The 21184-nt window shown below is 34.1% G+C and overlaps 5 protein-coding genes and 1 non-coding gene across 7 annotated transcripts; 2 read left to right on the top strand and 4 right to left on the bottom strand.

Moving 5' to 3' along the window:
* Positions 1-628: 628 nt before the first annotated feature.
* Positions 629-3122, top strand: LOC125217679 (probable proteasome inhibitor). The gene is made up of 9 exons (XM_048119198.1): positions 629-924; positions 1067-1238; positions 1337-1483; positions 1724-1807; positions 2167-2244; positions 2342-2373; positions 2454-2517; positions 2600-2677; positions 2857-3122. Exons 1-9 carry the CDS (start codon positions 750-752, stop codon positions 2927-2929), a joined length of 903 nt encoding a protein of 300 aa, XP_047975155.1. The 5' UTR covers positions 629-749; the 3' UTR covers positions 2930-3122.
* A 6316-nt stretch (positions 3123-9438) lies between these two features.
* Positions 9439-11310, top strand: LOC125223286. Its single transcript, XM_048126369.1, has 6 exons — positions 9439-9793; positions 10104-10185; positions 10332-10486; positions 10742-10805; positions 10938-10979; positions 11067-11310. The coding sequence occupies exons 1-5, from the start codon at positions 9677-9679 to the stop codon at positions 10952-10954; spliced, it is 435 nt and encodes a 144-aa protein (XP_047982326.1). The 5' UTR covers positions 9439-9676; the 3' UTR covers positions 10955-10979; positions 11067-11310.
* On the bottom strand, positions 11291-12161 carry LOC125223287. The gene is made up of 2 exons (XM_048126370.1): positions 11686-12161; positions 11291-11419 (listed from the first exon to the last, which is right to left on the bottom strand). Exons 1-2 carry the CDS (start codon positions 12017-12019, stop codon positions 11403-11405), a joined length of 351 nt encoding a protein of 116 aa, XP_047982327.1. The 5' UTR covers positions 12020-12161; the 3' UTR covers positions 11291-11402.
* A 165-nt stretch (positions 12162-12326) lies between these two features.
* Positions 12327-12398, bottom strand: TRNAD-GUC. Its single transcript has one exon. It is a non-coding gene; the product is annotated as a tRNA-Asp (tRNA).
* Positions 12399-12539: 141 nt separating this feature from the next.
* LOC125218875 (rop guanine nucleotide exchange factor 7-like) lies at positions 12540-15209 on the bottom strand. Its single transcript, XM_048120663.1, has 7 exons — positions 14587-15209; positions 14397-14513; positions 14175-14329; positions 14018-14092; positions 13646-13936; positions 13216-13575; positions 12540-13121 (listed from the first exon to the last, which is right to left on the bottom strand). The coding sequence occupies exons 1-7, from the start codon at positions 14984-14986 to the stop codon at positions 12699-12701; spliced, it is 1821 nt and encodes a 606-aa protein (XP_047976620.1). The 5' UTR covers positions 14987-15209; the 3' UTR covers positions 12540-12698.
* Positions 15210-19222: 4013 nt separating this feature from the next.
* LOC125217864 (universal stress protein PHOS32-like) lies at positions 19223-20063 on the bottom strand. Of its 2 annotated transcripts, none has more exons than XM_048119426.1 (4): positions 19864-20063; positions 19682-19791; positions 19489-19607; positions 19223-19400 (listed from the first exon to the last, which is right to left on the bottom strand). In XM_048119426.1, the coding sequence occupies exons 1-4, from the start codon at positions 20036-20038 to the stop codon at positions 19325-19327; spliced, it is 480 nt and encodes a 159-aa protein (XP_047975383.1). In that variant the 5' UTR covers positions 20039-20063; the 3' UTR covers positions 19223-19324. The 2 variants fall into 2 exon arrangements, with proteins under 2 accessions (XP_047975383.1, XP_047975384.1); XM_048119427.1 differs by having other exon boundaries at positions 19489-19589.
* Between the last annotated feature and the right edge of the window lie 1121 nt (positions 20064-21184).

Here is a 21184-nt window from a genome sequence, read left to right as displayed (position 1 = left end):
TCTTATTTGTAATATCAGACTATTGCATAACTTGGCATGCATGTCAAATACCTCATCCATTTTTAATATTGAAAAAAGACAAATTTTTCTATTTCTTGCCATATATAAGTATAAAAGTAAATTATCACTTAAAATGACAACATCATATTATGCATTTTGTTTATTTTGAATAGTGTGACAATTTACACTACTATTCATATTATAAGAAGCCATACAAACTTTATAAGTTTAGATTAAATTTAAATATTTATAATTCATCTAATTCCATAATTTATGCTATAAACATAGGAGTGTTATTTAACTAATTGAAGACTAATTAAAATATAGGATAATAATTGGAAAGAGTACATATTTGTGTTGTCTTTTAATTCAAAGAAGAGACATTACAATAATGAATATAAATTCATTTTTTAACCCAAATGTAAGACAAATTAAACTCTTTAGCACAAATTCAATTTTGAATCTAATAGAAGGAAAAATAATACTTACTCCATATATAATTCAATTAATTAGTAAAAATATAATTCGAAACATATAGTGTAATATTAAAAGTAATGTATATTAATAGTCCAAACCAAATTAAAACCTGGAGTGGATCTGTATTCAAACCTGCGCCTCTCTTTATATTGATAGATTTAACTTTAATTTCATCTAAAATTTGTTAGACTTGAAGAAGAAGAAAGAAAGTAGGCCAAGTATTTAGCAACACCACCCAAAATCTACAGAGTAAGCACTACGAAACCCTTTTCATGGCTACTGAACAGTCGATTTTGGCTGTGATACGGGCGGCGCGGCCACAATTCCGCACCGCCTTTGATAAGGCAGCCTACGCCGTCCACGCCTCCTTTGTTGCCACCGGATACGTCCTCCACGCCACCGGTGCTCCCGCTTTCACCGACGACGCTCTCTCCGTATCCTGTAAAGGTAATTTACGGGAATTTCACTATTTTAGGGTTTTTTCCGATCGCTGATAAATTGAGAACGCGTTGTTTTGGATTTGGAATGCTATTTCCCCCAATAACTATGTGTTCAATTTGTTTTATGCTGTGGATGTGATTTCGCGCAGATGAAGTTGGGATGGATGGTTGGAACGATGTCGAAGATAATTATGCGTTCGTGTACTCAAACCCGGAGAAGGGTTCAAAAAAGGTGCTCGTGAAGTGCCTTATGATGAATGATAAATTGATTGTTGATGTTCTTAAGGAAGGAGGCTCCGAGCCTCTGCATCTTGAACTGGAGTAAGTTGAATAAGTATAAGAGCTTTCATAGTATTATCTTTGCTTACATATTAAGGGCTTTTCCGAGGCGGTTGGCTCATTAGTATATCGGTTTGTAGTGCTGGCGAGTATGTCCAAGAGGATGCCGGGAACAATTATGGTTCACAGTTCAAGAATTTGGGGAAGCTGGTAGAGAATGTTAATAAGGAAATCTTAAACAAACTGGATGCTGCTTCGGCTTCTAGCTCGTCAGCGAAAAGCTCTAGGTACTTACTATGTTGTTTGATCATTGCTATTTACTTGGTTCTAATGTTACTGTGGTAGTGGCCATGCCGGAGCATTGCTCATTTCATGTGTGCTACACTTGGTATTTATAAGAGATGTCTGGTGGTTGTTGGTATCTGTATTCCTTCTGTGCTGTTTTACTTTCTCTGTATAATCTTACTCTAGTTTATTTTAGGCCTCATGTATCCGTTTCTTAAGTTGGTTTGTTATGTGAATTGCAGTACAGAGGCAAATGTAAGAGAAGAAAGAGATCCGCTCAGGGTAGGACCTGACACGGAAGACCCTTACACGCCCTTACATCCTGGGTAATTCTCCTTATCCCCTTGTGATGGCGTTCTAGCCTATATGATGTTCGATGGTAGGATATTTGATAAGCACTTTGGTTAACCTCATACAGTCGCTTCCCCCAATATCTTTAAATGATCTGAATTACGTACTTTAGATCCTCCAGGGGACATTTGCTTTATTCTTGAAGACCGTATATAATTGTCTCTCCTGAGGCTACAGTGAATGTACTCCACAGAAACAAGTAGTTGCATAATTTTAGGACAACCACTTTTACTTTCCCTTTGCTTAAGTAGCAAGATGGAACTGGATGCACTACAAAATGATAAATTTTATGGTGGTTACAATACTTACTAGACTACTGCATATAACTATGCAGATACGTTGTTCCACCAATTCCTGGTTTTGGCGGCAGTGACCTCTTTCCTGGCCCAGGGGCTGGAATGTACCCATCCAGGTTTGACTATTCATTGCCATATCGAGATACTTTCGAGTTCTTGTGCATGAAATTGAGTTTTGCATTTATTGGTAACATTCATTCCAACTTCTTGCAGGGGTGATTTTGGAGGTGGAAGCATGTTGGTGGGTATGTGTCTGGTGTCGATTGCAAAGTCTAATTGGAAATAGCTTATTCTGCTGTCTTAACTTTTCATCGTTTGTTTGCAGGTCCTGATGATCCGAGGTTCTTTGGGGATCGAACTCGTGGCCCTGGATTTCCCGGTGGTCTACCGTGAGTATTGTCTCTCGACAGCTTGCTTATATGATAGTAGTATGTATTCTTTGATGGGCTAACACGTGTATTTTCTGAACAGAGGTGTACCCCCTGGTGCCCGCTTTGATCCTTTTGGACCTCCTGATGTACCTGGATTTGAGCCTGGTCGATTTGCCAGGTAGTTAACACTACTTTCGTTGTCTAGTTTAGTAATGAGTCAAAACTGTCCATGACTATATTTCCCCATAGTTTAAATTTTTCCTCTCTTGACGATTAAATACTAGTGTAATATGATGTATATGTGACACTATGGACATTCCTAACACGCATGCTGCATACTAACATGAATGTATCCAGAAATCCACCAAGATCTGGAGGAGGATTGCATCCAGACTTGGAGCACTTCCACAACGGCTCGGATTTTATATAGGAACAACCAGGCAAAAATTACAGGAGAGGAAATGTCATTTCTGCTTTAATAACATTAGTTTTTGTTATACCGTCTAAATTTGAAGCATGATGCCTTATGTGGTATAGTATATAGCAATAAAATGGGTGCTTTTTGTTTAGTTGGTATTGTTGCTAGACACCAGTATAATAACATTTTCTGCTCTTGTTTGGTAGACTTGATTTTTAGTTTTGTTGTTCCCTTCTATTTTCAAGATTGTCTTGTTTCTCTCTATCCTTTATTCTTGTATTGATTTAGTGGAAAAATAGGATTTTTTTACCAAATTATGTAAGGGATGGTATTCGTACTTATTACTTCATGAGGATATTAGTATTATATTATTTTTATCTTTTAGGTAGACTATGGCGGCCACATGCTATTTTGAATGAGTATTTGTGTATAAATATTCATTTTTCTTGAAAAAGTTTTAAATCCAAATACATGAACTTTTATTCATCTGACTTTTTCTTAAAAGAAATTAGGACCGAAATTGAAAGCAATAGTATAACAAATCAGGAGTAGAATTTCTGTGCATTAAAATGATATCGTTATGATGTTATTAACTATTAACGGAGTATTAATTTTTGAAGAATTTGCTCCGACGATTATATTGGCTTCAAATCGTAAATTTTAGATCTCGTGCAAATATATTGTGTAACAGAGTTTGTGTTATCATGCTATAAATACTCTACATGACGGAGTTATGCAATAATTTCCCAGAGAATAGAGATATTTTTATTTTTCTTTGGAGATTATAATTATTTATTTTTTCCGTAACATGGAAGTACTCTTCATAGCTAATACTCCCACTTCTTCCGGTAGCCATCTACTCATGTTTGCCATCTACTCATGTTTATGCAATAAGGAGCGTGAGGAACTGAGGGAGAAAGTTAATAAAAATATAAATGAAATAATTTAGTGAAATGAGATATGTAATGACTAATATTTCAAAATGATAAAATAAGGTATTTAGTGGAGGACAAAGAGAGTACTAGAAATGAATTGATTCACCCTTTTAAAAGGTGGGAGAGCTATCCATTCTTATATAGATAAGATATAATTATCACTAAGTCGACGTGGACCAAATTTGAAGATTTTAACAAAGAGTATTTATACATTTGATATTTGAAATATAAATTCTTGCATATTAAATCAACACTCTCAATAATGTGCACCAAGTAATCAGGGTTTACGGGCTGTTGATAAATATAAATGACATTTTGTAGTAGAGGAGGTTAGAAAAGAAAAAAATCAAGAGCAATCCCACGTCGCTCGTAAACGGGCCTAGATAGTTGGGCTATGGAGATTCTTTTTACAACATTAATCAATTTACCCCTTTTTAAACTCTCTTTAGATATATATCGAGTTCAAAATATTGAAAAGACAATATTTTTAGGATTCAATTTATTGATGAGTAATTTTCCACACATTTCACATATAATATCTAACGATTTCATAAAAATTTGAACTAACATCGGTTGATGGGGGCTTCAGCCACCCTTGTTTCTGTTGATGTATAAATAAGTAGGGTTATCTTAGTTGTACAGAAAAAGAAAAAAAAAACTCCATTAGAAAAAATCAAATTATGAAATTCACTCTGGTATACTCGATGTAAAATCTCGCAAAAAAAAAAAAAATATATATATATAAAAGGAAAAAATGCCAAAGTGGCTTTATCAGATTGCATGTCTTGTTGTAGTCGGATCCCCAAATTCTTGGAATGCGCCAATTCTACTTGACCATCCGGGGTCTTAACTAAGACTTGTTTCATTTGATGATGCCATGTGAATGGCTAGAAACATGTAAGTGTATGGCTAACCTGATAATGAAAGTTACGTAAGGGGACTGGAGCAGGCTACCATGAGACAAAAGATGTTTTTTCTAAAGAGATTTGATTCAGAACTGTTATATGTCCAAGGTTCACTATTGAAATAATTTTAGAGGTTTTTCCCGACTTTCTCCGTATCAACAAACAATAAATACCTTGAACGGGTCTGAGTCAAATAGTAATGATTTAGAACACATCTTTTTTACACTTTCGGAAATCCAAGAACTCAACCGTTACAGTTAGTCAACCAAATAAAGTGACTTGTGAGGTACAACAATTATTAGGAAATAACTCTTTTAATCCAAGAGATATTTCATTGATTCCCGTCTTTTGACTTCGAAAAGGAAGGAATTTAGATAATTGGAAATATATGTGGGGGAAACTCAAATAATTATAAAACATGTCTTTCCCATGTACATAATCTGAACTACTAACTGTCTATGATTTATGGTAGTACTAATAATTTAGAAATTGTACTATCACACAGATGAATAATTCAATGTGTGATATAGTTTTATGATTCCAGAATAGGAAAATCGTCGTGATCTCATTTATAGTAAAAATTCCAACTAGTTCTACTTCTATATCTTTCTTTAATTCCATGTGTTACCCCACACGACTAAACTAATGATCGGAGTGCTTTTGTTGTAGAAGATATGTGAGGGAAACATTTTTGCCCACAGACTGAAATAGGACAGAGACCACCAGATTAAGATAAGGATTAAATTGAAGATATTTATTGCCCCAATTGTGACAATAATGTTATTCCATCGACGGTGATTATATAATTTGGTTAATTTATGCGCCATAGTACATATTATACGACACACATTACTATGACTATCAATCATTCGTTATGCATTATTATGATTAACATTATGTTTTCAACAATCAATCATTCTTTTAACACCACTTTCCAATAACTATTTAATTTGTTGACGATTATATGTATTTAGATGATTTAGAAATCTGAATCGCTTTGTAATTGCATGGATCTAAATTTGTGTGGTCCTAGAGTTATCAAATCAGTAATTTGGCACTACAGAGTAAAAGTGATGTAGACGTTACTCATCCATTTTAATGTATGAGTGGAGAAGTGAGAGCTAAACCCTACATATTAATTGGCTTCGTTTGTTACGATTTATAAGCTAAGATAATAATTGAGCTAATCATATTATTTGCTTTACAAAATAATACTACTATATCTGTTTCCAAATATCTAACTTATACTACTATTGTGATTTTGAATCTTATCTGCCAAATAACCATTATCATATCTATCTTATTCTTATCTTTACTATCAACCATATTATTATCATATCCATTTTAATGTTATCCCATCTATTAAATAACCTCGAAATGTAGATTTCTTTAGACTTAATTAATTGCTTAAAAAATTACTGCTTCTGCACACCTCAAAAAAATCTTGGGTACGTAATTCTGCTACTATACTTGAAGGTTGACATGCAAGAGATGATTGGCATAAATTACATGAATTTTGAGGCATTTATATTTTTCTTATAAACTTAAACATGTGATAACTTAAATTTTGACATATATTGTGATGTTCTCACGATCTCATGTGGTAATGCGACGAGAATAAATCGCGACCAATTTTATAGAAATAAAATCATAGTATAAGAACAGTAAAAGAATTAAAGTCATGCGCAAAATCAGAAACAATCTAAAAAAGTTCATGTGTTATGCAAAAACTCCTCACATACAAAGAGCAAAGAGCATGCTCAAATATGCAAATTTTAATAAATTGTAAATAAATTGTGTTACTTATATTATTAAAACGAACTAGTAGTGTATAGAGATTATCCTGGAGCATGGGCAATAGACAAAGACATAACATGTGGACTAACATAAAACAGACACTGCTCTAACCATCAACTCCCCTTCTTATTTAGTGGTCTAAATATAATTTACCTACCGCTTCTTTGCTAGATTATCCATGTTACGACTAGTTATGATAATGATCATGGTTTATGCTAATGTGAAATTCTTCGACCATAAAAATAACATGGGTATTCACTTAATCCAATACAAGTACTTACAAAACGCGTGATTAAAAGTAGATAAGAGTTTGTAACTTGCTCTAACATAGCTACCAAACAGATTCTTATTATATAACTCCATTTCATAACATGTCCATTCTCTCTTTCGTTCCTCATTGATATCTAGTTCCGACTTGTTATATGATCTGGATTGAGTTTTTTTTCCCTCTCAGGCTCTCACAATACCAATGATGCTTCAAACGAGTCACCAATATGTAGATATCAAAATCAGAAACCACAATTTTCAAACAAACTCAAAAGTGACCTGTTTTCATAATGGGAGGATACAAATGAAAGGGCCCAACCAATTTTCTTTGGATTGTTAATTTAGTTAAAATGATCTAAAATCATAAGTTCTTATTTAGCTCTTACCAAGTTGTCGCAAATAAGCCCGAATCTATTAATACAATGCGTGAAAGTAATTATATCAATAATTATGAATGGAAGCTAGGTAGTACTACCAATTTTCTTCATCATAAACTATAAAGAATATATAGTCAAATTGAAATATGTATGTCCAATGAAATTCATTCCAAAAAAGGTTATCCAAATATTTGTTCTTTGCTGCCGAAATTCATCGAACTTTACCGAATGTTGAAAGCCAAACATCTTCAAATCCTACTTTCCTTTGGGGATAAGATTTTCTCCAATCCCACCGTTTCTTCTAGTTTAGAATTTAGATTTCATCTCACTCTCTCTAGATAATATACATATGCGATATGCCGGTAGAAATTCAATTCAATATTAATAAAGTTGCAGTTTCAAATGAATCATCCATCAATCGCTTTCTGAATACTATCATCCATATATTTTCAACTCTATGTTAATGATATCTAAGTATGCACGACAGTAATTGATAGGAAAAAACAAAATAGAGATCAAAATATTGTCTATACATGTTTGGTATTTATGCTCACTATTTGTGAGAGACAAATATTAGTATTATACTCCATATTCCATATCCCAACACCCAAATACTAAGAGATATATATTGGCATTGCTCTCCTTGGTGAACCTGGCTATAAACACGCTACAACAGTATTAACCAGACAAATTTATGAGAAAAAAACTAGGGGCATCTTCACAGATTTGTGAGTATGTTATTAATCTAGAAATACTAATAGAATAAAGAGAGAACTACAAAAATTATATTTGAGGTATTTTCCACTATTTTTGAACTTTTTGTCATTTTTAGTTTTAAGAGATTTTAGTCTTCAATTTTAATATTTCATTCTCATCGTTTATCTCTCTTTTCCCATTTTCTACCTTTTTAGTATTAATTGTTTAATGCATTATAATCTTAACAAAAATTTTGCTAAAAAAGAAATGCTTTAGATAACATGGGATAGAGGGAGATTGAAGAAGACCAAATCGGTATGCTTTGACCGACAAGATAAAGAGATAAGACCATGCTCTTAAATTTGACTGTACTAGAAATTTAATGTATTTTCCAATATTTGATGCCAATAGTGTCCTTTTATGTTGTAGCAGTCAATGCTTGCAACAAATTACAACAAGATAACTGTCGATAAGTCCATTGCCTTTCGGTGGTTGTTTCGCAAAAATGCAGTATTCGATTCGACCACATACACTGAACCATATCATATGGTGCTTCTCTAGTAATGCAATATCGGTGTTGTGCGATAGGCAAAACTAATTTTAGTGCAGAACCTTCGAATTAAAATATATACCCTCCGTCTGTGATAGTGGAGGTATTTCTTTTCAATCCGCGATTTAAGAAAAATTATGTTAAAATGAGTCAAGTAAAAGAATTAATAAAATAGAAAATAAAAAAAGTAGAGTGAGTGTTAAAATAAGTAACGGGAAATTTGTTACCTTTCATTAAAAAGGGAAATAAATATATTACTATTGAGCGTATTAAAATATTAAATGACTCAACTAGAGGGAATAATTTATTTTAGTTCAATCTTTATGTAATAAAGTAAAATGATTTAATAATAAAGCTCGTATAAAATGAAGGAATCTGCTTGATTTATTTTTTCCACTAAATTAGGAAAATGAATTACTAAGATGTGATGTCTTTAAAATTAGTTCGACATTAACCATCCGCATATTTATAACTAATAATTAAAAAATAAATTTTTAATTAAATTATCTCGTTTGATAAAATTAATTATTGTTGAACTAAGGCTGTTAAATAATTAAGGCGGTTGTAAAGAAGAAGAAGAAGAAATGACACACATACGATTAATTTTAGTAATAAATATATAGTGTGAATCCGATAAAAGTGTCAGAAGTGTGTTTGCAAGAAAGCGACAGTACGATGAGGTAAAAACATAAAACAATAAAAAATAAAATGAGTAATCGTTATTATCCACTGGGTATTCGTGGCAGTGAAAGGCTGGGAGTTGGAATAAGCGGACCCACATCTGGCACTGTCTTCGCCACGTGTCGCAATCTCGTTAGACTACAACCCCGATGAGTAACTGAAACTGAATACCTAAACTGAATTTTCATTTTTTAACCGAAAGGAGACTTCTTTTATGATTAAATTAATTAATTGCAGACAACGTCGGCGATGAAGATACACACAATTCATTTCAATTAACTCTTCATTTCAATTTTAATTAATACTCCATCACACTCAGAGAGACATTCACGTGCCTTGCTCTGTTTTTTCCTTTCACTGCCCATTTCGTTTTTTTATTTTATTTATTTGGCTTTTTTGTTTTCCCTTTTCCGCAACCGATTTCGCTTTTTCTTCTGGTTTCTGTTTGTTTGTGGGGAAAGATTGTGGGCAGTTACGTCTGCTTCTTGTATATAATAGTGGAGGGTTTTCTCGTTTTCTCAATTTGAGATTAAGATTGAAACAGAGCGAAAATGGAAGGAGGAAAGCAAACCAGCTCTTCACTTGCCTCTGATCTCTTTGGGGCCAAGGATTCTTCTTCTTCTTCTTCTTCTGGGATTTTTGGTTCCATGTTTCCGCCGCCTCCAAAGGTGATCAAATTTGTCTCACACTTCTCTCTTCAATTCCGACCAATTTTAGATTTTTTATGGTTTGTTTTTATTAGATTGTGATGTGTTTTTGCATTGCATGTCACTTTTGTAATGAATTTCCTATATGTTTCAAATTGGGAACTAACAATTGAGTTTGTGTTCACACCCCTTTTGGTTCAAACCATACAAGGAAAAGGTGGATGTTGGAGATTTCTTGATTTTGAAGAGTACAAATACTTGTTGTCATGATTTTACTTAGTTTTCAGACATTGATTTGCATCCTGATTATGATTTATGATCATATGTGTAGGTTGTGGGACAAGAGTATTCTGGAACAGACAAGAAGATTATATCTGGAAATCCAACTTGGACTGGAAAGAATGGTGTTGCAGGTATATATATATTCCTAATCAATCACATGAGGTGATGATTAATATTTAATCACAATTTATGCTAGTGAAAGCTTTAGACATGCAGCTGGCTGGTATTGAAAAGATTTTAGTTTAATGTGACTTGACTTGTGTGAATTTAAATCCAGATAGAAATGCTGTAGGAGGGCAAAACCAGAGGAAGGACGATGTCTCGTATTATACGGATGAGAAGGTGCAGCCCTTTCACTACAGCTCCTCAATATACTACGGTGGTCAAGATGTTTATTCTCGCCCCGAGTCTGCTCAGAATCCCGGGACTAGTGTGAGTAACCATGCTCACTACCTGAATTAGTATTTTGTTGTTGATGTCTCTTCACTAACTAGATCAAATTATTGTTGCTGTGAAGCATGTTTTGATCATTTATATGTATGATTTGGGGTCAATTATGTTTTGTGAGACATGATTCCAAAGCTTAAAATGATCTCCCAAATTTACTTCCATGGGCCTTTCTCTTTGTTGTGGTTTTGCAATCCCATAATCTAATGAATCTAATGCATTGAACATTGTTTGTCATAGTTCAACAAAGATAACGGAGGAGAAGACGACTCGGGCAGTGCTTCACGAGGGAATTGGTGGCAGGGTGCGTTTATTTTGCGCAATGTGATAAAAATATGCAATCTAGTACTTAGTATCTAAAGATAAGATGGAATCCATTGATGGAATGTTCTAAATTTATTTTATGAATGCATCATATTGACTATTTTTTTGGCAGGATCTCTTTACTATTAAGATCTAAATAGATGTACTTATTAAGGTAAATAATCATACTATAACTCATTCTTGATAGATGATTGCAACCTCTGTATGATTATCATAACTTTATTTTTGGTCTTCTCTGCAGGCATAAATATATTAAGCAGTGCTCCTTATAATGAAGAAACCAGTGTCTGGTGACAGTTATTATATCAAAACGCCAGCCTCTCTTAGCCACAGTCAATATTTTGTAACTGTAGCCAAGTAAACTTCATTTGTTCCCTTTTCTTGATCGGGGAACTATAAATACATAAATCTCATATTGTAGTAGTGGAGTACTATAATTTATCCTTTTTGTGATATGCAAGATAATGAAAGAGGAAGTTCAATTATTTGTTATATTAGTAACACAAAGTAGCAATTACACAAGTCATAAACTCGCAGTCATACATTATTATCCGATTATGCAATTATTGACTCCATTTCAAGGCAAGCTGTAAGCTGCAAAACCAAACACATACGAATAATATTAAACAAATTAACCATATATATGTAGTTTCAAACTCTCAAAGGTTCACATTAAAATGCTAATTAATTTTCAAATCAGAATCTCAATTTTGTATGTTAAAATTATTAATACAAAGATATAATTATATCAACATAAGACTTATATAAATCTTTGTGTTGATATTTAACTTTACATGTTGTATTGATAAAGTTATGTCTTTGTATTGGGAATTAGTTAGCAGTTGATCATGACTACTTACGTCCACACTTGAAGCCGACGGGGCGGTTAGCAATACGGCAGCGTTTCGGGATGGTGATGGCCACGGTGGGTTTGACACCGGAGGCCTTGGCCGTGGCCGAGAGTAGAACGGCACAGAGGCATTTAGGATTCCTCCCAATCCTCTTCACTTGGAGGCAGCAGCTGCTCGACACCACGGCCTTCGGGTCGCGCCCGGGGACTGCGCAGGGCGCCAGCTGCACGGCCACTTTGTCCGGGGACAGTTTGCCGCACGCGCCACCTGCGCCCTCGGTGCCGAGGCCTGCAGCGGCGAGGAGCAAGGCCACGAGACAAACAACCTTGAAGAGAAGAGACATTGCTTTTGTAAAATGGAAATGTTGGTGAGTTTTGATGTCGGAGGAGATTTCATGGGTTTTTTATTTTATAGAAGAGAGGAGAGGGTTGCGTGGTGTGAAATTTGAAAAGAGGAAAGTGAGAAGCACTAAGTAAGTGAGTAAGCATTGAATGATTATGGTTTGTTTGAATTGCATTGGTGTTGAATTGTGTGTGGGTATTTGGGTGACTCAACCACCCAACTCAAAATTGGTGTCTCTCTAGTAACCTAACCACCACCACATTTTTATTTTACTTTTTTGTACTAACAGGAAAAAAATAAAAAACAAACGCCGTTGCCGGGGATCGAACCCGGGTCACCCGCGTGACAGGCGGGAATACTTACCACTATACTACAACGACAAGTTGAATGTAACTTCATTAATATTTAATCTATCCATTCTAGTGTTTTAAGGCGTAGTTCAAATAGTATTATGTTTCATGTAAAGAAGCATGATATCCTTTGGCTAGCACAACCAGGTTCATGTAATGTGGAAAGAAATCTTGATACAATAAAAACATAAATATACAAAACATCCAACTCCAAAACACTAGTCTTTCTCCCCATTTACATAAAAAATAAAAAATAAAATAAAAAAAAGTGAATATAAACTTTGTCAAAGAACCATGACATGAAGGAACTAATTAGGCCTCAATCAAACCTCAAAAATATTCAAGAGATGGAGACGAAGATATCTCTCGTGTGGTGCTCGAAAATGAATCCGATCTCTCCATGCCGCTCATCTCCTTCCCTTTACCATCAATGCTAAGATAATCTGTCAAGATCTTCTTCACTCCAAATCCACCAAGTGGGAGCTTTCTTCTCTCGGTGTGAGGCACCGTTCTCTCTCCCTTGGCAGGGGTGCTGATGAGCGGCGAAGCTGATGAGAAGTTCAGAGGTGCATAGGTTGCCTTGAACCCCACATTCTTGTTAGTGATCACACCAACTTTGGAGATTGAGATAAGCTGATCCGAATGCTTCGACAAGTCATCCACATATAGTAGATCATCTATACGTGCCACGATGTTAAATGCTAGGCTCTCAAGAACTCTTGAGTAGCTCTCTAATATAGATTTTCCCACATCCTAGATAATGACAGTCAACACCAATTGCATCAGCAACAACAATAACAACACATATATGTCTTGATGTAACTAACTAACTAACTAACCAACTAACCTTGTTGTATTGGATTTTGCACATGTCAAGAGTGGTCTGAGGAAGACCAGGAAACCTCAGTTTCAAGCAGAGGAGGAGGCTCTCAGCCCTCCCTGCAAGCACGACTCGTCTGTCCGCATCACTAACAAAATCCTTAGCCATTTCCCATGATGATCTTGAATTTGATCTCTGTGTGCTGCCGTGTAATGGCTTTGAGCTCATCTTTCTCCGCCACACGTGAATGGTGGCCTCCAATCTGTTGGCAACCTCTGTGGCGTGGTGCTCGGATGACAAGTCCAGGCAGTCCAGCAAACACTCGGGCGAGAACTGATCACTGCTGATGTATCTGTGGATCACATCCCCTAAGCTTGCTTTCCCATTCTGTTCAAAGAAAAGGGTCATTTCTATTCATATTAATCATGTAATACTATATCTTACTGTTGTTACTTACCTTTGGAAGAGATTCTAGATATGAATCAGGTACATCCATTTCAGCTAGTGCAGCATTGTTGATAGCCATTGCAGCTTTATGGATCTGGTTTGTGGAGTCGCGCCTGTGCTGCAACATCCTTCTAGAATCTTGGCTGAGGCCACCAGGTGGGACTCGGGGAACGGGGAGCCACCATTTGTCTTGTTGATTAGGGAGGGGCTTGCGGAAGGATGTCGTGCCATCGCTCTCTGAGGCTACTATCCCTTGCTCAACATACCAAAACTCTGACCCCTCAAAACTCTCCAATATTTCCTATCAAAAAGAAGAGTAAAAAATGAGAATCATTACATTAGCAAGATGTAGTAGTCTATGAGGAAGATTCAAGTATCTCACGAGTAGCATGTTGTCCAATTTACGCAATGCAGGGAGGTTAACGTACAGATCCACCCGCGGCCTGGAAGTCATGACCTAACACATAATCGGGAAATGCCATCCACTTCAATACATCGATTTCAAAACTAGATTCATTTGATACAAGAATCATAGTCACCTCAAGTTTGGTGCCATCAGGGAATGTCTGCCAAGAAGGTACCAATTCCACAATCTGATCACTAACACACAGAATCCACTCCATTTCCCTCCGCCACATGAGTTTCTTCTCCGACTGCAGAGGCTCTAGTCTCCAAATTTGACCAAAAAGTGTAGCTAAGGACACAAAGACACACCATCAAAAACAGAATTTTCATAGACAGATTCAAACATACATTCATACCACAGAGATTGGTAATAGCATTTGATATAGCCAGAGCAGTGCAAACCCCATTGCCACAACCAGACATGTCTTCACCAAGCAGCAATTTTGCAAATCTTTCTTTCATCATCTCACTCTCTACACACACACACACACAATTCAAGTTGAAGAAGAAGAAGACAATAAAATGTAGTGCTAAAAAGAACATAACCTGAAACACAGGATCCTTGTTTAACTAATTTCCTCTTATCCAAATGCGGCTCCTTCAGAGATGGCGAAGATGATTGTTCAGTGCTGCTATTTTCATCACACAGACTAACCTCAGAGGCCAAAAATTCAGAGCTCGAACCGCTTTCTTCTTCATTCAAATCCTTCAACTCTCCAACTTTACCACACTTATTCTCATCTTCTTCATTCATCAACACCTCCATTTTCTCCTCGATCGAATCACAATACACAGAGTTGTTCACTACCATTCCATCAAAATGATACCTTTTGCTCGAATTTGTAGCTTTGTTTTTCAAGAATTTGACAGATTTCGACACCCAATGCGACAATGCAGAAGAGGGCTGCTTCAAAATCTCATCTTGGTATGAGAGAGCTCTATCCATAAGGTGGAAGATTCGGTTTCCGCCATTTTTGGAAGTGGGAAAAGCTTATAAAACAATAAAAAGGTGAAGGAGTGGGAATAAGAATGATGTCTATAGAGATGATAGGAGAGGTTTTTATGGAGAATGATTAGCAAATGCGTTCACGAGAAGAGGAGGCAGCGAGGCTCCTGAATCTAAATGCTGCCTTTTTTTTGCTTAAACAATGCGTTTTTCCCTTTCATTGTTTCGCTTTGCTTCAACAAGGGCTCTCATTAAATCATTGCATTCACACCAAAATATAAAGGTAAATTATCATTGATGTAAAACATTTGACTTATCATGATATATATTTTATATTTTATATTTTTGAATTTTATTTTATTTTTTTGGGGTTGCATGAAGATAAATTAGGTAGGGAAGACTCATCCATCACATGGCACAAGACAAATGTGAGGATTACTAGGTGACAAAAATCATGTTTGCTGACAGTTTCAGTTCATCATGGACTAGTGAAGACAACAGATTTTTTCACTTGCAACAAAATCAAAACGCAATTTTGACATTAATTTTGTTTGGTAGATTCAGTAGAATCTCGGCGTATCAGATTGATCGACTTAGGAATAAAGTATATGTAGGGTATTTGGAAATATCAAGAAAACATATTACTGGCATTTTGAATTTTTAGATTAGTAATATTAAATTAATTGATAGTTTTAGATGTACTAATTAATTTATACATGATGATTTTTTAAAGTAAAATTACCTTCAATCAATTTATTAATTTGAATAATACTCCCTCCGTCCCTCTGCGGTAGATGCGTTTCTTTTTGGCACGGGATTTAAGAAAAATTGTTTTAAGTGAGTTAAGTAAATGAATACTAATAAAGTAGGAAATGAAAAATGTGGAGAGATGAAAAGAGAATAAAGTAAAAAGAGTAAAGTAATAGAGAAGAAAAGTTGTTATTTTTTGAAAAAAAAAAATGAAATGACTCAGCCACAATGGACAATCAAAAAGGAATACAATCCAACTACAGAGGGACGGAGGGAGTAATAATGAAAAGCATAATAAGATACAAAAAGGGGTTGTTAAATTCTAAATAGTGTGTCAAAATTAATTCATAATTTGATAGACGTACTAGTTAATTTATGGTACATGATGATTTTTATAGTAAAATTACATTTAATCAATTAGGGGTTGTAACTAGTGTGTTAAAATTAGGGTTTTACTTGCTTCTTAAATCAAAATACTTGAACAATAAAAATTACCCACGAATAGATATAAAATGAAAATCTGCTGGAAAATAGAACGTCGTCAGAAATTTAAATTTGTGGACATGGCCTAAAAAGTTATACTAGTACTACTAATAATGAAAGCATGCTTAAAGGTGAAATTTGTGCAGGTATAATGCAATTGGGACATAGAGTAGTACAATCAATTATTTTTGGTAGAGTTAAGACTTCATAATCTGTAGTTATTAGCATTATTCATCCAACTCCCTTTTGTGTTTTGTATCTTTCCTTGTAAGGTAAAAGGTTAGTGCTAAATGTTGTAGTGGTGGTTGTTCTAACAGAAAATACATAAGTGGAAATAAAATAACTTAAACCAACCACCTTCTAACAACTAACACATTTTTGGGTATCACCATTTCGGTTACTTAGTTTGCACTATTCACTCTGTACTACTTTAGTGCTATGAAACTGTTTAGCAGTTATTGAGAACTATATGCAAATTCTATTTGTTCATTTCATATAATTTTGTTCAGAATCTTATTGAGTCATATAAAAGGTTTGAGATTCGAACACACAGTGAAAAATGTATTTTAGTTTGGAGTTTTGAAGCCAATTAGTTAACGTTGATTTAAAAGAGTTTAGAACCTATTAGAAATAGAATTTTGTATAACAATTGACGTTCACGCATGACTTTTTGAAGATTCTAATTATCCTAACTAAATTGTATCATGTCTTATTTTGAAGATTCTAATTATCCTAACTAAATTGTGTCATATCTTATCTAAGTTGAGTTATTAATTTATACATAAAAAAAACTTCAAATCATTCTTACTTTATTTCCTCTTTTTTTTTTACTCTTTTTTGTCTCTCATTTTTTCTCTTCATTGAACTCTATAACACAATTTTTCATGTCTCTCATTTTTTATCTTCATTGAACTCTATAACACAATTTTTCAGTTTTTCCGTGCCAAAAAAATTAAATTACCTAACTTAATTGGAACGGATGAGTATCCAACTTTGCTATTTGGGTACATTCGCGATCCAATTTTTTTTTTTTTCATATTTTGGATAATTAAATCTTACATTTAACTAAATCATTTTAGCGATATTCTATTATAATTGAATCTTTCCAACTCCATATTCTCTTTGTCACCAAAGAATATGCACTTTGGATTTACACAAGTTGTAATGTAAAATTGATAAAGTAAAAGAGAGGTAGAGAAAAAAAATAATTAAAGTATTGCTATTGAAAAATAGGTTTCACCTTATTAGAGAGAAAAGAGGTTTTAAAATTGGAAAGTGCATGTTTCTGTGGGTCGGATGGAATATAAAATAATTTATGTTTCCCTGTCCAACTTTGTTCGCCGTTTATTTTCATAAAGTTAAATAATTTTTAAAACCAGTATCTGATTTAAAATGAGATTTTAAATGACAATTGTAAGTAGTACTACTATATAATTAGAAGTCGATAGTTCTTGCTTCGAATACAAGTCCAAGCTGCTATGTCATTGATAATTTGAACACACGCCAATGCGGGAAATGGATCTAACGAAAAATCTAACGCAAATAAAGGCCCATATAAAGTGTGAGGACCTGTTGGAAAAGTAACTAGCCCAGCCCAGTAAGAGTTTGATTTACCCATTTCGTTAAACCAAACTTCTATTTTAGATTAACCAATAAAAATAATCAATGTTAATGGTTTCTAAAATCATAAATTTTGGTCAAAATTCAGTATTTTTCACTAATTTAAATTTGGCTGCAAATATCATGACCTTATGTTATGTAGTGAATTTCTCACAAAATTAATTATTTTCTCAAAATTTACGGGAAATTCACTGTAAGGGTTAGGGTATCCGCAGCGCATCTCGTAGTTGTCTCCATCTTGTCTCGGAGAGACGAGATGGCATCGAGAAGGCGTTGCGAAAGCCATCTCGTCTCGAAGCAACGAGCCAACTCGTCGCGCGTCTCGCGCGGAAGAGCAGCGAGACGAGATGTCTCGCCACGCGCCCATGCCACGTGGCGCGCGCAGCGGCTATGCGTCACGCCCACTCGTCGGCCCGCGAGTGGGCGTCGTATTTATGACGTAATAATTTTTTTAAAAAATTCGAATTTAAGAAAAAAAAATTAAGAAATGTGAAACGGTAATATGAGCGTTCAACGGTCCAATTTTTTATTTATTTATTTTTTCTTTTTTTATTCTATAAGTGTGCAATTTGTAATTTCTAGTATTTTACATTATGTCTTTTTTATTTTTTTTAGGATTTAAAATTATAATTTTATTTTATTTAATGAAGTGTGTTTTTATTAATTGAATTTGTTGAAAATAAAAATAAAAAATGAAATTGAATGAATAGTTAAGAGATAAGATGGTTAAGAGATGGAGGGATGCAGCAGAAAAGTACAGTGGGGCTCATGAATAGTGAAGAGATGAGATGGTTAAATGATGGATAAGAGATAGTGATGTGGATGACCTTAAGTTGATGATTTTTGCGATCAAATTTAGAGTTAGTAGAAAATAATAAATTATGCCAAAATTTGGGATTCAAGTACAATTAACTTCATTGGGTTTCCTATTTAAAATATTTGCTACACAAGGATGAGTGAATAATCACTTAGGATTTGAAATCGTATGGTAAAATACATAAAATATTTGATTACACACATTTGAAGTAATACAAAAATTTAATATGAAACGAATACGGTGTAAAATAAGAAATTTTGTGTAAAAAATATATAATAAATTTTAAAAAGTTATTGATCTATAATATTACAAACTTTGGCTTAATTTGTAGTATATCCAAGGAACTTTAAATTTGGTGGTAAAAACCATGAACTCCATGAATTGATGGGATATTGACTTCAACACTTAAGTTGATGATTTTTGCAACCAAATTTAAAGTTTGTTGAAAATATCAAATTTCAGTTAAAGTTTGTGATTTCAGGAACCAATATCCCAAATAATTTTCATATAAAATGTTGTTTATGTTACGTAACTGTAACGAACCCAGGATTCATAGAAAAAATTAATGAATCTAAAATAAATGCAATACATAGCAATAATCGTGGGCAATGTTGGATGTACATTTTGAAAGTAAAAGTGGAGGTTTATTTAGTTGAAGAATTTTAAAATCATGGATTCTTGACAATGGTAACTGCACATTTTGCATTTGCCATGACATAATTGCTGACGCTGCCCACAATAATCCTACATAACATAAGTAGAAAGGATATTAGTATATATTATTATGGTGAGACTGAGAATCGAAAAATAGTCAAGGAAGAAGAATGAATACCTTTGGATGAGGGTGAGACCCCTGCTACCCATTACCAAGGAATCCAATTTGAATTCTTCACAAGCATCACAAAGCTTCTCTCGCGCATCTCCCCAATACAGCTTCACCACCACATTTATCTATTTAATCCATCAAATTAATTGTGTATATTAATCTATGAAATCAAATGTAGTAAGTATAGTTAGTACGCAACCTGTTTCTGCCTGGCCGCAGTGTCCAGCATGTCTAGAACTTCGATATCAATGCTCACGTCGTACTTCTTCATTCTCTCCGGCTCCCGAAATTCCGCCAGTGGCATCACAGCTTCAATCAAAATCAAAATCATAATCAATTTATTTTTAAAAGAAAAAAATAAAATAAAAGAGTTGGACATACGAGAACCGGATTGGGACCAGAGTTGGCTCTGGGAGTCGTCGGCGGAGTGAGGCTTGACGTGGAGAATGTAGAATGTGTCGCCTTTATCAGCCAAATGATCGATCGACCATTGCAGCGCCGCTTTGCTGCTCTTCGAGAAATCTATTGCCACGCCGATTGTCTTGTCTTTCGTCATTTTCTTATCACACCAAATTTCTGTTTTTTTGGATTTACATTTACTACTCTTCTTCTGATCCGAAAATATGATTTTCTAATCTTCCCTAACTTATACACGTGCCATTTAATTCATGGTCTATATTATTTTTACTATTCTATTTTCTAATATACGTTTTTAAGTTACCAAAACATTAATATTCTAATCCAGTGTTGAATATATTCCTAAGAATGATGGACAATCATTTTATTGTTTTGGGCCTATTTATCCATATTTACGATTTAATCCAGTTCGATCTATCCGGCCCATTTATCAAAAAAATGAAATCACATGATTTAAATAAAGATATTACGACTCCCTCTGTCCCAGTTAATTGGAGCGTTCTTTTCGGTCAGAATTGAAGAAAATTGTGTTTAATAAGTTAAATAAAGTAGAGAATAAAGTAAGAGAGAGAAGGGAGAATAAAGTAAAAGAAAGAATAAAGTAGGTGTGATTAGATATTTTGTTTTTAACCAAAAAAAGAATTGACTCAAGTAACTTGTGACGGAGGGAGTCATTTGAAATTCTTACATAATCTTGTTAGATCACAAATTTTTTAGATTATTAATAATATACTATTCACTTTGTTCCACTCAAGATGTCCATATATTATAGTTATTTTTTTACGTAATACGAGTTGTTAGTTTAATTGTGCCACAAAAAATACTCCCTCCGTCCGCGAATAGTAATTCCTTTTTTTCATTTTAGTCTGTCAGCGAAAAGGAGTCCCGATTCACCTTTATCATAAATGATAATAGGGTCTCACCTTCCACTAACTCATTATACTTACATTTCATTTAAAAGTAATATATATATATATATATATATATATATATATATATATAAATGGGACATCAATTCCACTAACTTTTTTACACACAACTTTTTTAATATTTCTTAAAACTCGTGTTGCCATGAAATGGGATTAATAACTGACGGAGGGAGTAAGTGTTAATAGTATTTTGCATTTATTATTACGTGACTTTACAATTGAATAATTTCTTAGAATTTATACAGTTTTAAATATTATTCTCTTTTATTTTCATATGTTACGGAGTACTCCCTCTGTCCCATTAAAAATGAAACATTTTCCTTTTTTGTTTGTCCCATTAAAAATGAAATGTTTTC

Source organism: Salvia hispanica, chromosome 4 (genome assembly GCF_023119035.1).
Source record: "Salvia hispanica cultivar TCC Black 2014 chromosome 4, UniMelb_Shisp_WGS_1.0, whole genome shotgun sequence".
In the NCBI taxonomy this organism is placed as follows: Eukaryota; Viridiplantae; Streptophyta; class Magnoliopsida; order Lamiales; family Lamiaceae; genus Salvia; species Salvia hispanica.
This window is presented reverse-complemented; position numbering and strand designations above follow the sequence as displayed.

Excerpts from the sequence above, each read along its gene's own strand:
- LOC125217679 (XM_048119198.1), top strand. The coding sequence starts at position 750 with ATGGCTACTGAACAGTCGATTTTGGCTGTGATACGGGCGGCGCGGCCA. Across the intron at positions 925-1,066 it reads TCTCTCCGTATCCTGTAAAG|ATGAAGTTGGGATGGATGGT; the intron begins GTAATTTACGGG and ends GATTTCGCGCAG. Across the intron at positions 2,374-2,453 it reads AGGTGGAAGCATGTTGGTGG|GTCCTGATGATCCGAGGTTC; the intron begins GTATGTGTCTGG and ends GTTTGTTTGCAG.
- LOC125223286 (XM_048126369.1), top strand. The coding sequence starts at position 9,677 with ATGGAAGGAGGAAAGCAAACCAGCTCTTCACTTGCCTCTGATCTCTTT. Across the intron at positions 9,794-10,103 it reads TGTTTCCGCCGCCTCCAAAG|GTTGTGGGACAAGAGTATTC; the intron begins GTGATCAAATTT and ends TCATATGTGTAG. Across the intron at positions 10,487-10,741 it reads CTCAGAATCCCGGGACTAGT|TTCAACAAAGATAACGGAGG; the intron begins GTGAGTAACCAT and ends TGTTTGTCATAG.
- LOC125223287 (XM_048126370.1), bottom strand. The coding sequence starts at position 12,019 with ATGTCTCTTCTCTTCAAGGTTGTTTGTCTCGTGGCCTTGCTCCTCGCC.
- LOC125218875 (XM_048120663.1), bottom strand. The coding sequence starts at position 14,986 with ATGGATAGAGCTCTCTCATACCAAGATGAGATTTTGAAGCAGCCCTCT. Across the intron at positions 14,330-14,396 it reads TGCTATTACCAATCTCTGTG|CTACACTTTTTGGTCAAATT; the intron begins GTATGAATGTAT and ends TTGTGTCCTTAG. Across the intron at positions 13,937-14,017 it reads AATTGGACAACATGCTACTC|GAAATATTGGAGAGTTTTGA; the intron begins GTGAGATACTTG and ends TCTTTTTGATAG.
- LOC125217864 (XM_048119426.1), bottom strand. The coding sequence starts at position 20,038 with ATGACGAAAGACAAGACAATCGGCGTGGCAATAGATTTCTCGAAGAGC. Across the intron at positions 19,792-19,863 it reads CTGGTCCCAATCCGGTTCTC|CTGTGATGCCACTGGCGGAA; the intron begins GTATGTCCAACT and ends TTTTGATTGAAG. Across the intron at positions 19,608-19,681 it reads CTGCGGCCAGGCAGAAACAG|ATAAATGTGGTGGTGAAGCT; the intron begins GTTGCGTACTAA and ends TGGATTAAATAG.